The sequence below is a fragment of the Paramormyrops kingsleyae genome, chromosome 4 (genome assembly GCF_048594095.1).
Source record: "Paramormyrops kingsleyae isolate MSU_618 chromosome 4, PKINGS_0.4, whole genome shotgun sequence".
NCBI classification, from domain to species: Eukaryota; Metazoa; Chordata; class Actinopteri; order Osteoglossiformes; family Mormyridae; genus Paramormyrops; species Paramormyrops kingsleyae.
Window position 1 is genome coordinate 18,872,610 of NC_132800.1, and position 14,132 is coordinate 18,886,741.

At 48.1% G+C, this 14,132-nt stretch overlaps 1 protein-coding gene across 1 annotated transcript; it reads left to right on the forward strand.

Annotated features, from left to right (window-relative positions):
* Window positions 1-292: 292 nt before the first annotated feature.
* Window positions 293-9,571, forward strand: mettl4 (methyltransferase 4, N6-adenosine). The gene is made up of 8 exons (XM_023838877.2): window positions 293-891; window positions 3,044-3,109; window positions 3,968-4,322; window positions 5,097-5,166; window positions 6,020-6,194; window positions 6,452-6,558; window positions 6,663-6,754; window positions 9,079-9,571. The coding sequence occupies exons 1-8, from the start codon at window positions 667-669 to the stop codon at window positions 9,243-9,245; spliced, it is 1,257 nt and encodes a 418-aa protein (XP_023694645.2). The 5' UTR covers window positions 293-666; the 3' UTR covers window positions 9,246-9,571.
* Window positions 9,572-14,132: the final 4,561 nt, after the last annotated feature.

Consider the following 14,132-nt stretch of genomic DNA (forward strand, 5'->3'; position numbering starts at 1 on the left):
TCCTTCTTCCGACTAAACTGCAGTTAAAGCTTGGGTCATATCATTTGTCCACGTATACATTAATATTATTATTTTATTTTATTTGTAACTTTTGGTATGACTTTGGTTACTCTAATTGAATGGTCTTTCGGTTGTCAGAAGTTGATATGCCGGTCCTGGATCACTCATATGTTTGACAGAGTCATGTTTTGTTGTGCTTCCTTTTGCAGTTTAATGAGTGAAATAAACGTTTTAAATTTAAGAAGAAAAAAAAACTCGTTAACGAGAATCGTAATCTCAATTCTAAGCGATTCACTTTTTTCCAGAATCCTGCAGCCCTACCTAGTTAGAATCACTTATTCATATTATTCATATTACTACTACAATAGCGAAAATAAGATATTACATTAGTGCCTATAATGGTGATGATGCACATACGCTTCATTAGCTGACGGCCGTCTCATCCGGCAAATGAACAGAGGATTTCGAGGCGACATATCAGGCAACCACCGTAGCCTACAGTATGTGCGCATGCGGAAATTTCGAGAAAGAAAGAAAGTGTCCTGTTTATTTGGGCTCGTGGAACGAGCGACAATGGGAGTAATGTTCGTAACTACAGTTTCTGCATAATATGAATATACTTCAGATGATTTTTTTTATGTAGAGCAATAGGCTAATTACCTGGATATGTCTATTGTGTTTAAAAATGCCAAAGGCTGGCTGGTAGATCAGTGCTCCTTTATCGATGACAGATTTGAGTCCGGAGATGAAAACGCGAGTAAACGCCGATCCTTTAGCTGGTGCTTCAATCGGCGGTACTTTGACACACTGAAGCCTTACATTAAGTCGATCAGCGCTGACGGACTGCGGGCTGAGGGGGAAGATGATCCGCTGCCCAGTACTGGGTGTCAGGTAAAGGCTTCATAAACTCGAAAAGACACCTCTTGAATGGCTGTTTGATTTTCGCACTACTTTAAAAGAAACATTCAGTTACTCCCCAAAACAAACTGTAACAATGTAGGATCGACGTCTTCTGCCTGCCCCGGTGTCACTTACCAGGGCATCTTGCTCTTATACCCTTAAAGATACTTTACCTAAAATGCTTCCACAGTACATCTAGCTGTGTAAATGCTTGCTACCTTGATATCTACACGCTAAGTCATAGCGACGATAAACTCTAAAAGCACGCTACTTCATGCCCGCTTAAAGGAACCGCCAAATAAACCACCGTTTGTATAAATTAGTGCTATTGTTAGGTAAACACTGATAAACATCTATCGAAATAGTTACGCGAAGTAGATCTCTGCGCGTAGCACTGTTACACAGTTACTTTATTATTCAGCACTCATTTCACATTCGAAATACAAACGTAGCACTTCAGTTTCGGCGGATGATGTCAAGTCAGCTATGCAACATAGAGATCAATGTCCTTCATTACATGTATTCTTGCACATTTTTTTGGAATTAAAAATGACATATACATGCATATAATGCTATTATTCTGCCTAACCATGTGACCTCATGATGTCAAACCAATGGTGCAGCATACAAACTGAAGTCCTGTAATAGACCGGCATCCATTCAGGGTGTCCCCTGCCTCATGTCCTGTGAAGGACCGGCATCCCGTCCAGGGTGTCCCCCTGCCTCCTGTCCTGTGAAGGACCGGCATCCCGTCCAGGGTGTCCCCCTGCCTCCTGTCCTGTGAAGGACCGGCATCCCGTCCAGGGTGTCCCCCTGCCTCCTGTCCTGTGAAGGACCGGCATCCCGTCCAGGGTGTCCCCCTGCCTCCTGTCCTGTGAAGGACCGGCATCCCGTCCAGGGTGTCCTCCTGCCTCCTGTCCTGTGAAGGAGCGGCATCCCGTCGAGGGCGTCCCTCTGCCTCGTGCCCTGTGATGGACTGGCAACCCGTCCAGGGTGTCCCCTGCCTCATGTCCTGTGAAGGACCGGCATCCCGTCCAGGGTGTCCCCCTGCCTCCTGTCCTGTGAAGGACCGGCATCCCGTCCAGGGTGTCCCCCTGCCTCCTGTCCTGTGAAGGACCGGCATCCCGTCCAGGGTGTCCTCCTGCCTCCTGTCCTGTGAAGGAGCGGCATCCCGTCCAGGGCGTCCCTCTGCCTCGTGTCCTGTGAAGGACTGGCATCCCATCCAGGGTGTCCCCAGCTTCGTGTCCTGTGAAGGACTGACATCCCGTCCAGGGTGTCCCCCTGCCTCATGTCCTGTGAAGGACTGGCATCCCGTCCAGGGTGTCCCCTGCCTCATGTCCTGTGAAGGACTGGCATCCCGTCCAGGGTGTCCCCCTGCCTCATGTCCTGTGAAGGACTGGCATCCCGTCCAGGGTGGGCCCTTGTGCCCCGTAATATTGACTCCAGCCCTCTCGCAACCCTTATCTGGATATGCAACTGGATGCTCAGTTTTTGTTCATAACATGGAGTCATAATAGGTTAGTCAGAATTTAAGCAAATGTATGTTAAAAATAGCAAAAATAAAAGCAGTAAAACTGAACTGTTAAATCAAGGGAGAGCGTGACGAGGAGCTGTCAGATCAGAGACCAACATGGCCAGGCCAGTTAAATTGGGAGACGTTTGACCAGTTTGCTTTTAAATTGATAGATTCACTGTTAAATCGAGGAGGGAAGAGATAAGTTTAATGCTCAATCAAGGAGTAACATGATAAATTCACTGTTAAATCAAGGAGGAAGATGGTAGGTTCGCTGTTAAATTGACAACAGATATGATAGGTTTGCTATTAAATTGACAACGGATATGATAGGTTTGCTGTTAAATTGAGGACAGACATGATAGGTTCATTGTTAAATCAAGGCACATCATACGTTTCCTATTAATTCAAGGGAGAACATGGTAGTTTCACTGTTAAAACGAGGAGGGACTTGATAGGTTCGCTGACAAATTGAGGAGGGACATTATTGGTTTGCTGTTAACTGGATTAATTAACCTAAGAAGTGACTTGATGAGTTCACATGGTCAGGGCTGATAAATCAGAGAGGAACTCCAGAAGAAACATACCCAGTTTGGGTTCATTTCCGTTAAACTTTTCCCCCACCCCCAGAAACGCAAAAGGAAGCAAACACTGCTGAACCAGGGAGAAATTGACGCCCAGGAGTATCATGACAAGGTAGGTCACCCCCATTTCTAACCCCCCCCCCCCCCGCCCCATTTCCTGCGTGACAGACAGGTCTGTTTCTGGTCTACAGTTTCTATCACTTGGTGCATTTTGAGGCTGTCGTTTTTGCACCTTACGTCAGTTTGGTCTGTCATTCGTGGTCTCGTATTTCCATTTATAGAGTGATGCCATGCAGTGTTGAACAGGAGTGATGCATTTACTGAGTATGTGTCAGTACTCTTTGCCCATTTAAATGCACTTATACACAATGAAGGGAAGTGCCTAAATAATGAATGTGATTAGAGGTACATTATTTCTTAATAGGGCGTTTATTGCAGTAGCTTTTGTAGTGCGTCTTCAGGAACTCTGAAGGATGTCTAGTAGAATAAATTTATTTAGCAGTCGCTTTTATCCAAAGTGACGTACGGTTGAGAATGATTGGCTCAGCCAGTTCTTGGAGCAATTGGGGATTAAGGGTCTTACTTGAGGGCATAATGAGGAAATCACCGTGCTGACCCTGGGATTTGACCTGGCAACCTTCCGATCACGGGTAGAGCATCCTGACAATCACACCAGAAGTGATCGACCTGCTGTAAGAAACAGATGAAGGCAAGAAGGTTTCAGCTGAGTTTCATATTCCAAAACTGGGTGTGGTTTCCATGTAGTCAGTCTCCTACTGGTTTAACCCAGATCACATTGGTTATGGTTTTGGCTTCCGTTGGCTCTTAACAGTGACAGATCGTTGTAACACCAACGTTTCAGAGCTTTGAGCTGTACATTGCTTTGTCTGGAAGCATAAGCAGAGCAGATGTAGGAAGGTGAAGGAGATGAGTCTCAAATTCACTGTAACGTTTCATTCTACTGACTTAGGTTAGATCTGTTATTCTGGAGGGGATCCAGCCCTTTCTGGACATGGGACGCACCTGCGGGTATCTGACAGAGGCTGTGACCAAGGGACCACCTCCATGCGCTCATGAGGACCGGCTGTCGGGCCTGTGTGACATGGCAAAAGAGCTCCCTCTAGTGGATGATGATGAGGATGCACCCGCGCAAGTTATTGGGGACGACCTTGGCTCCCTGGATCACCTGGACCTGTTCACGCGGGTGACGGAAAACCCCAGTGGTCGCGCCAGGGAAGTGCGGCTTATGGGGGAGCTGTACCTGCTTCCTCCGCGGTGCCGATTCCTGCTGTCGGATATCTCCAAGATGCAGCCCCTGCTGAAGTGTAAGGGGAGCATACTCCCGTTTCCGTGGGCGACCACCTTCCGAGCTTCACATTTTGTTGATTTGCGCCTTTTTTCCTCTGCCCCCTCCCCCCTCCCACCTAATAATCTGTAATAAGTTGTTTCTTGGAGGTGGGAAAAACATCAGCATCGTTCAGATATGAATGTCTAGGGCTCATAAAAACTAATATTCTGCATCTGAACATCATTTGCAGAAAGAGCAGCATAAATCAGTGGCTGTTTCCGGAGAGGTGGAACTCTCCTGGCGTAAGAAGAAATTTAATAATCTGAGCTGAATAGCTACAGAATGTTAAATATTGTCTCATAGAAAATGACATTCATATATCGGTTTTTATAGGAGGTTAGCTTCCATTCGGCGAACTCTAAAATGACGCGAGTTAAATTCACGTAAGTGCAAATAGAGTGCATTTATCATTAGTGTGCTAAACTGGTACATGGCTTTAAGTGTGAATGGGTTAAATATACAGTAGACTGAAAGGTAACCTTCATTTTTACAGCTTGTTAAAAAAAAAATTCAGCCGTGTTTAACATATTGAAATGCATTAAAATTAAATTCACGAGTAAAAAGGCTGCACTGTATACGAGCTGCGAATATGGTGAAAACTTGCCATAAATACCTCATATTAAGCGAGCTATGTTGAATGTTGCTTTTTTTTGCATATCTGCATAGGGCTGAATGCGGGGGCCCCAGGCTGGGCTGAGGAAGGGCTTACATCGTCATATTCTGATGTCATCCTCTGCCGGTTCTTTTCCAGGTGGGAGGAAGTTTGACGCCATTGTCTTAGATCCGCCATGGGAAAACAAGTCTGTTAAGCGCAGCAGAAGGTTGGTAACAGTTCCTGTTAATCTGTGGGTGTTTCAGGCTGGGACAGGCAGGGCTTGGTGTAATCAGAGCAGACAGGAAATAATCAGAAACCACAGAGTGGAGGTAAAATGAACGTGGGCTAAGCAAATTCAAATCTAGCAACATCCTTGCCAAAGCTCATGGATACATATATTTAATAACTCAAATGCTAATATTTTTTCTAATTTTTATCTTATATTTTCCTTAGTAGTGTAATTTATGCATTATTTTGGTGGTTTCTCTCTTCAGAGAGTACATATCTTAAAAGTAAACAAAAAAGTGTTACTAAATACTTCTTCAGCTGCCTCCAGAAGGTGATATAATGCATCACTCACTGCAATCGGACCAGACAGGAAGTTTATTCAGTTCAGGAAGCCTATATAGAGACACTAACTGTGCCAGCAGGCCACTCAAAAACTTTAACGTAGCCATTGACCTTGCTGCTAAACCTCTTAAACTCATCATGGAGTAACTGACCATACCACTAAAACCGCTGGGAAATTCAACGAAGAGTCACTGACCACTCCAATAGATGACTCAGAAACTCAACATAGAGTCACTGTCCAAGTTCTAAGACCTGTCAGAAGCTCCTGGTAACACTCCACAACCACTTCCTGTGCCCTTCCGGAACGTCTGAGGTCCCTCCATTCCGTTGCCAGACTAAGAGATTAATAAGCTCAGTCACAAGATCCTAAGGTAACTTTATGTTGCATTTCAACGCGCGAGTGTGACCGATTGTCCCTCAGCTGAGAAATTTAGCAGAGCTGAGAAACCAGCACACGCCGGGTCATCGTGGATCCAGCCTCCACACCCATCTCCGGTTAACCCATGCAGGTACGGCTCCCTGCCGTCTTCCCAGCTACGGCGGATCCCCGTTTCCCAACTGAGTGCGCCTGGCTGCCTAGTGGCCACCTGGGTGACCAACCGACAACGGCATCGGCGCTACGTGCGCGAGGAGCTGTATCCGCTGTGGGGCGTGGAGCCGGAGGCCGAGTGGCTCTGGGTGAAGGTAGGCGGCACATTCGCTGGTCACACTCAGAGACGCTCACTTCAGTCTGTGGTCCATGACTCCCTGGGGCTTCGTTGAGCGGTCGTAGAGGAAAATGTCGATATTAGTACAGTGACTCTCCCTTCCCCCTTAGGAGCCAAACATATTCAAAGGGGACCCCCCCGTCACCTGGCTTAGTAGTTATGTCAGTCAGGCCTGAACTGCTTCTTGTTCAGGTACGGACAGTGATAGCTCTGGGTGTCCTTCTTCCGCTGTAGGTAACCCGGTCGGGAGAGTACGTGTTTCCGCTCGATTCACCCCACAAGAAACCGTACGAGGTGCTGGTTTTGGGGCGACGCGTAGGGGAAGCGGGTGACACCCTCAGGTACGACCCGCTGGTCCATCGAGGTGCATGTTCTGTGTGAGAATCCCTTCGGTAAGGTCCGGTGTGCTGATCCATCTTCTCTGCTCCTAAACGTCCACCAACAGCTCCTCCCAGGGGTCGGAACCTGTCCTTCCAAACCTCAAGCTGCTGGTCAGTGTGCCCTCCACCCTACACTCTCACAAGCCTTCCCTTGCAGGTAAGCCCTGTAATCTGCCTTTACTAATCCAATAAGAAAATAATCCCAGGCCGCAGGCAACTGAGAAGTGAATGGTTGTCTTGCTATTCTCTGTTCCTCCAGTAGAGGGCAGTGTGGCCACGTAAATGCGGGCGGGTCACTTCCTGTCTGCGCGAAAGCAGAGGGAGCTGTATCATTATAAACCTGAGGAATGTGAGCTGTTCGTTCGCCCATAAAGCTCACGGTATGAGGCCTTACCCCACTGTCTCGATAAAACGTAAGATTAATGCGCCTCTAATTCGTAATTTATTGTAACATTTCTAGTTTTTTTTATATGTTATGTTGCAACCCTTCCCCAGAAATAAATGACCTATGTGTAAAGTGAAAAGCATATTCAGTTTAAAGGTTGACATCTTATCCTGGCATGGAAATTGGCCAACATGGGCGGAGTTAAACCCCTGAATCTCTGCTTACCCCTTCCCTGGGGGGTGGGGGGGGAGGGTCCCTCATGCAAAATAAATGAGGGAGGGCCACCATCCCTCTTCACCAATACGTCACCTCGGTTTCCATCATCCAGATGTCTCACCGATGGCTTGTAAATGTCGGGAGGTGTTTAGCGTGATGACCTGTAGTGGGTCCAGAGCCTGTTGTTTCCTAAAGGAGTTCTGATGGTGCTGTGAGTGGGCGATTTCTGATTGGGGTCAAAGATCAGCGTCACACATTTAGAATCCCCACCCACCCTGGAAAACAGACGGCAGGGAGCAGTTAGTGGTAGGGGCAAGTCGGCCCACTCACTGAGCCACTGGTTCTGATCCGAGTACTGGGAATGCCCCCTAGTGGCGACCTCTAGTTATGACCGAGCACCTCCAGTCAGGTCTGAGACTCAGGGTATCTACTGCAAGGCTCTCTCTCAGGCAGTCTGTCAGCTGAGATCTGCTCTGGTCCTTCTGTGGGAATTAAGGGCTCCTCCTCATTTTGACTTTTATTTTGTCTTCTAATTTCTTTTATATGGCTTGCCTGACAGAGGGACATAGTCCAAAACGGGCCCCGTTTCAAGCACTGTAATCCCTTGAATACTTGGGCCAAAATGACACACACACATCTGTGAGGCCTCATTGCCGAATGCCGGCCCTTTAAATCTTAAGCTTCGAGGTTGTTTTGTCATCAACAGCTGTGCACACGTACGTAGTTCCTTCGTAGCGTTTTCTCGTCTCACGATGTACGTGTGCACAGCTGTTGATGACAAAACAACCTCGAACCTTAAGATTTAAAGGGCCGGCATTCGGCAATGCGGCCTCACAGAAGATGTGTACATATGACAAGCTACAATTAGCAAGGACAGAAACAACACTAAATAGTGCAGCAAAATAACAGTATAGAACCATTGGGTATTGAGGTACTGAGTGTCACGTTTAAGGAGCTTGGCACACTTAGCATTGGGACGCCTAAGCCCTTCATGGCTTTCGGACAGCAGGGGAGAGTGTACCAGGCCGGTTTGTATAAAGGCCTTTTTTATTCTAACTCAGCGATTCAGGTTAAACTGAGAGGTCCCCTGAGGTTTAATCCTGGGGATGCTTGTATCTGTCTGGGCGGTCGATTTAACACGAGCGAGGAGTGAATATCCGGCGCTTTTGGAGTCTGTCACGCTGCCCGGGCTTCAAACGGCGTCCGCCCTGTGTGCCGGTCGCCCGCAGTCAGGATAAACATCCCAGCCCTCCCCCCTCCCCGGGGGACGGCGTCTCCATGCGCGTCGACACCACTGGGATCGTGCAGCCAGAATGTTCTTGTTCTTACTCCCCATTCCATATCTCCCAGTTGACACTCATCCATCCCTGCTCCCTGATTATTTAATTTCATGTATTTAATTGTAATTTCCTTTTTTTAAGATCTTTTTTTTTTTTAAGAGATGACGTGGGCATGAAGAGATGCCGGGGTGGGGGTGGCGGGGGGGGGGGGGGGGGGGCGGGGGTTGGGGGCGGCGCCGAGCCGTGCAGAGGTATTCTGGAAAGTGACACGAAGCAGCATCGGATGCGTGACTGACGTCTATGCTGGTGCTGTGGGGGGGTGGAGCCATCTGTGTGGGCCGTGAGCCCCCCGACGACTGCCTCACTCCCAGCTAAAAGACGGAGCCTGCCAGGGCCTCCGGCGTGCCGGGGGGGGGGTGTCACATGGCTGTTTGCGAGCTTTGTCCGCTGAGTGGACACCTCCTTCAGCTGCCTTTTCTTTGCCACTTTCATCCATCCCCCCGTTTCGCATCCCCATTCTTTCATTTATCCCTGCCTCCGACGCTTACTGACAGACTCGCTCCCTCTCTTCCTCCTCCTGATCCCTCCATTCCCCCCCAGGTGTGCTGGGAGAGTTCCTCCGCCCCGACGCCGAGTGTCTGGAGCTGTTTGCCCGCGGCCTCCAGTCGGGCTGGACCAGCTGGGGCAACGAGGTCCTGAAGTTCCAGCACCACTCCTACTTTGAGAGGGAGCCGCTGATGTCAGAGCCGCCCTCTGCCGCCAGCTGACACAAGGGGGCGCCATTCTGCACAGAACCTGAGCCGGCTTCTCCTCCGTAATCACCCTCAGTCTGCTGACAAGTGTACATTGACCCTGTCACTAGGGATACTAATCCGGGCAGGTGGAGGGGGGTGTTTATAGCATCCCAAGGGACCATTCTGTACCAGGCTTTTGCCCCCAATATGTTTAATTGATTTTAATCTCCTTTACACACTCGGCTCTCCCCTGTGTGTGTGTGTTTGCATACACATCGCACAGCCAATCGTATAATGAAGCAGTCTGTCCTTTGGACAGCTTTATTCACCATTAAAAGAGCAGTTTTATTACTTGCAAATGTTTGCTGTGTGATGATAAATTGCAGACCTTTCTGTTTACAGTGGCGACATACCTTTTTTTTTAATAACGGATTTCTCCATGATGGCTGTTTGGGGGAAAGGATGATGGATAGGTGTAATATTTTGAAAAAATCAAGGACGTAGTTAGACATGTGAGATAAAATATTAGTGGTGACATCCAGGTGCTACAAGATAGGTGATTATATTTACTCATAAATATGTTAGTGATTAGCCAGGTGCCACGGGCCTGAGTGAAGGCATCAGTAGAATATTCCGGTAAATGTTTATGATTGCTGCCGACTGTAGTGGCTTCCCATGCTGCTTTATAGTTGTATATTTCCGCTGCCTGCAATCTGTCAGTTCAGACGCACGGAACGCGGCATGCAGACTGCTTACCTCAGCGTGGGAGGCGGCCGCGTGTCTGACAGCGAATCATGAGCAGGAGGAGCCACCGAGGTCTCACCCCATGGACCCGGCTTGGGGGGGTGGGGTGGGCTGGCACAGGCTGTGGGTTGCAAGCAGCCCCCCCCCCCCACCACGAGCAAGTGTGTGTCACTGCGGATCCAGGCAGGACTGTAACTCTTCCCTACCACCTAACACCACTGGCTTATAATTCGATCAGATTTAAAGCCCCCCCCCCCCCCCCAAAATGAGCTCCTCTCATTCTAATGAGGATTTCAATACTGTTAGAAAGGCTGTCCAGAACTTCCTGGGTATTAATTGCCCTCTCCTTGGTGCAATCTTCTGCCACTTGTGCCAGGGCGGGGTAATAGGGTGATCGGCAGTGTGTACTCCCCCTCCCCCGCCCCCCCGCCTGCCGCTCGCCTCCGACGTGAGAGAAACTCCTCTGGCTTTTATGCCATTCTGATCCGCTCCTAAGGTGCCCCCATGTCCGCAAAAGCCAATCGCATCTGCCAGTCTCATTACGGCCCTTCAGCCCATTGATTAAAAGCCCCCTTTGGGTGGAATGCGATCGATTTCTGCCCTTGTTATTGGTGAATAGTTTAGCGGGGGTGGGTGTTAGATCCACTGAGATATAAACACAATGCATTTTAAAAGCCGGAGTGTTTTGAATGGAGAGCCACTACACACATACTCCCTGTATGACGTGAGCGTCTCGCCAAGGTGCCGAATTTAAGGTGACTCATGCTTGATCTGACAAACAACCTTTGTAACCAAATGAACGCAATCATGATTTGTTACGGTTCGTTTAGCTCTGGGGTTTATGTTGCGATAGCTAAAGGGGATTTAAGGATGACTAACAGAATGATCAATATTATTATTATTATTCTATCTTGATTTTTTTTGTCTTACTTAGCAAATGCTCTTATTCAAAGATATCAAAATATATATATTTTATTTTACTTTATTTTATTTTAAAGGAAATAGAAGGGTCAGACTAGGCTTTTCTCAGGGGCCTAATAGTGAAATCACTGCCAAGTCAGGATTTCCAGTCACACAGCAGCCTAACCCTAACCCTAACCCTAACCCTAACCCTACTGAGCCAGGTTTTCTCAGCCATTTCCCAGCTGTATGATAAAGCTAAATGCTCCGTATGCAAACCGACCTCTGGTTGAGCATCACAATCATATATACAGTAGGTTTCCAGTCAAGTACCTTTCACCTATATCTAGTCGTGCGGTCCCACTGTGAGAATGGCAGGACGGGACCAGGATCGTTTGTGGAGCCCATGCAGACCATCGTGAGAAGCTTTTAGGGTTTTTTGGATCATGGACCTACAAGCATCCCGGTTGACCTTTACAGTCACGACTTGCACAAGTAACATCTGTCTGTGCAGAAGCAGGTTGGCATTATGCTGTTTGGGGTGTAAAACAGATGGAGTCTGATAGGGGTGCTTTGACCTGGCCGCTGTAGGACGGATACGGAACAAGCGGGGTTCGTGAACCGCGCCAGGGTGTCAGATGCCCCCCCACCTTATTTGCTTTGTCTGGTGGGTATGCAGGTCGCCTGGACTTCTTTCCTTCTCAGCAGTGGGGGGGAAGAAGGTGCTGCTCCAAAAGCTCGAGGTGGAAGAAGGTGAGAGAGAGAAGAGAGAAGCCAGAGGCAGAATCCGGGGCTCCTGCTTTCAACCACGTGGGGCTTTGATGATAGTATTTACTGCAGGGCTGCTCATTTCTGCTCCCGGAGATCTAGCATGCTGCTCATTTCTGCTCCCGGAGATCTAGCATGCTGCTCATTTCTGCTCCCGGAGATCTAGCATGCTGCTCATTTCTGCTCCCGGTGATCTAGCATGCTGCTCATTTCTGCTCCCGGTGATCTAGCATGCTGCTCATTTCTGCTCCCGGAGATCTAGCATGCTACAGAGCTTAGGTGCAGCCATAATTTAACACAACCAATGCAGAAAATCAGGTGGGTGTTCCATGAAGCAGGATCTCTCTGGTGGGTTAATTATAAGCTATAAGTCATGATCGTGCAATAAGAATTCAGGTAAGGAGAAGTTCTACTGGACAATTTTGACTTCTAGGTCACATTAACCCAGCTAACTGAGAAATCCTGCTTCCAGGAACAGCCCCAGGTGTTACCATAGCTGGCTCGAATACTGAGATGCTACTGAAGGGCATGATTATCTGTATCAGGTATGTTAGATTCAAGGTTGCTCCTAAGCCATGCAGGATGGTAGATCTCTAAGGCTACCACTGAGTGCCCCTGATTTACATTTGGTTTATTTTAGCCGACAGTTTTATCCAGTGCAACATGAGCAAACAGGGTCAGCCAATCCCTGAAGCAGTTGGGAGTTAAGGCCCTAACAAGGAAACCACTCTGCTGACACTGGGATTCAAACTGGTGACCTTCTGAGTACAAGCCCTAAGCCATAACCCACTGTGCCGCTTATGACATCAGCATGCTTCGAGGTCCCTATAAACCATATTCTCTCTGAGTTATGCTATTCTGTATGGTCATTAGTGAAATACCCCTACCCTGCATATCCACATTCTGTAGCCATTTTTATTTAATTAATGCTTATTTTTTAATGCCAGATACCATCAAGTCAGCTGGAGACCATATGAACAGCGTGCCTCCAGAACATTCTATCATCTTTCCCGGGGGCATATCTGGTGCTATAATGGTTGATGAGTACATTCACTTCGCCTTCAGTGTTTCTAAGCACATGTCCTGCTCCAGTGCACTCGATCTGCTCATAATCTGCCCAGAATTAGATGGCTGATGAATGGTTTACATGCTTGGCACTTTGAGTCCTCCTCATTTGCCTTGAGAAAGCCGCCCCTTGGACCTTTAAATCCGAACTAGGCTACTTCGGATTAGCCGTTGGCAGACATTAGGAGGGGAGCACTTCCTCCGTGTTCGTGATACCCGACTGGCAAGTCAGTCTGTTATTAGCATGGGCTAAAAGGAAAGAATGCATTTCTTCCTCTGCGAAAGAAATCTGATCTGTAATGTTTGGGCCATTATATTAGAAACAATACGTCTGTCGATAACAGCTGTTCACAGTTTGCTGTGTATTCACTTGTTACCGTTATACGTCTTTTATATTTCACAGTGTTTCACTCATGAAAGGGAACGATGTATCTCTAAAGCAGGCTTGCTTAGCTGGCTTGCTGGTTTTTCCGCTGCTGGTTTATTTAGGTTCTTTTTCTAATGAATCAGGCTATCTAACATTTGAATGCTTGGAAGTCAGAGTATTGATGTGACATAGTCCCCGCTGTTCTTTTAATAAAGCTCTGCTGCCCTCTGATTGGGCCGGCCTCCCTTCGATTGGGCCCGTCGGCCCTTTTCGTCTGGGGGCCGCCCTTTCGCGTAATTGTTTTCGTTAGCGGGGGCTCCGCAGCGAGCTTTCTTTTTAAACTGCGCCGGACCCACCTGAGGCGGAAAACAAACAGAGGCCGAGAAAGGATCACGATCGCCGAATGTCCCCCCCGGCCCCCCCCCCACCCCCAGCCCGGTTCGACCTGGACCCTGTCGCTCTCATTCCGCTCTAATGCTTCGAAAATCGAACCTGACTGTGAACGGTCCCGTAACTCAATAAGCGGCCGGCAGCTGTGTGCACGTCGACGGGCTTCTGCAACCGTTCCCACGGCGACTGTCTGTCTTCCAGTTGCTAAGCGCCATCTGCAACGGCCAATGGGGACCTCAAATTCGAAATAGCTTCACGAGGCTAACAGTAAACCCTGGGGAGCCACAGTAATGGCAACAGTGGCTTTGTTCTGGGGCCCCATTGAGAAAGTTACTTTGGGGTCCGCCCTCCTGCTGTAGTGACTGTTTGTGGCCAACAGGGGGGGCTGTACGCATGCGTGGTACCATACTGTACCATACTGTGTTTGGCTTCGACACAACGCCACTGAAAACCAAGGTACACAGTGGAGGCAGAAAAAGGTTTATAATGAAATCCTATAGAAAATTTGACTCAACTGGACATCTAATCTTATTATCTGATTGAACAGACCACAGCTAAAAGTAAGTTCTAGGCTTAAGCTTGTCACTAAAAGGTTGGTACAGAGCCTGAGCCTAACAAGTCAATAAATTGCTGAATTTACATTGAATATTATGGATCCTCTAATCTCTATATTACTATAATTTAAA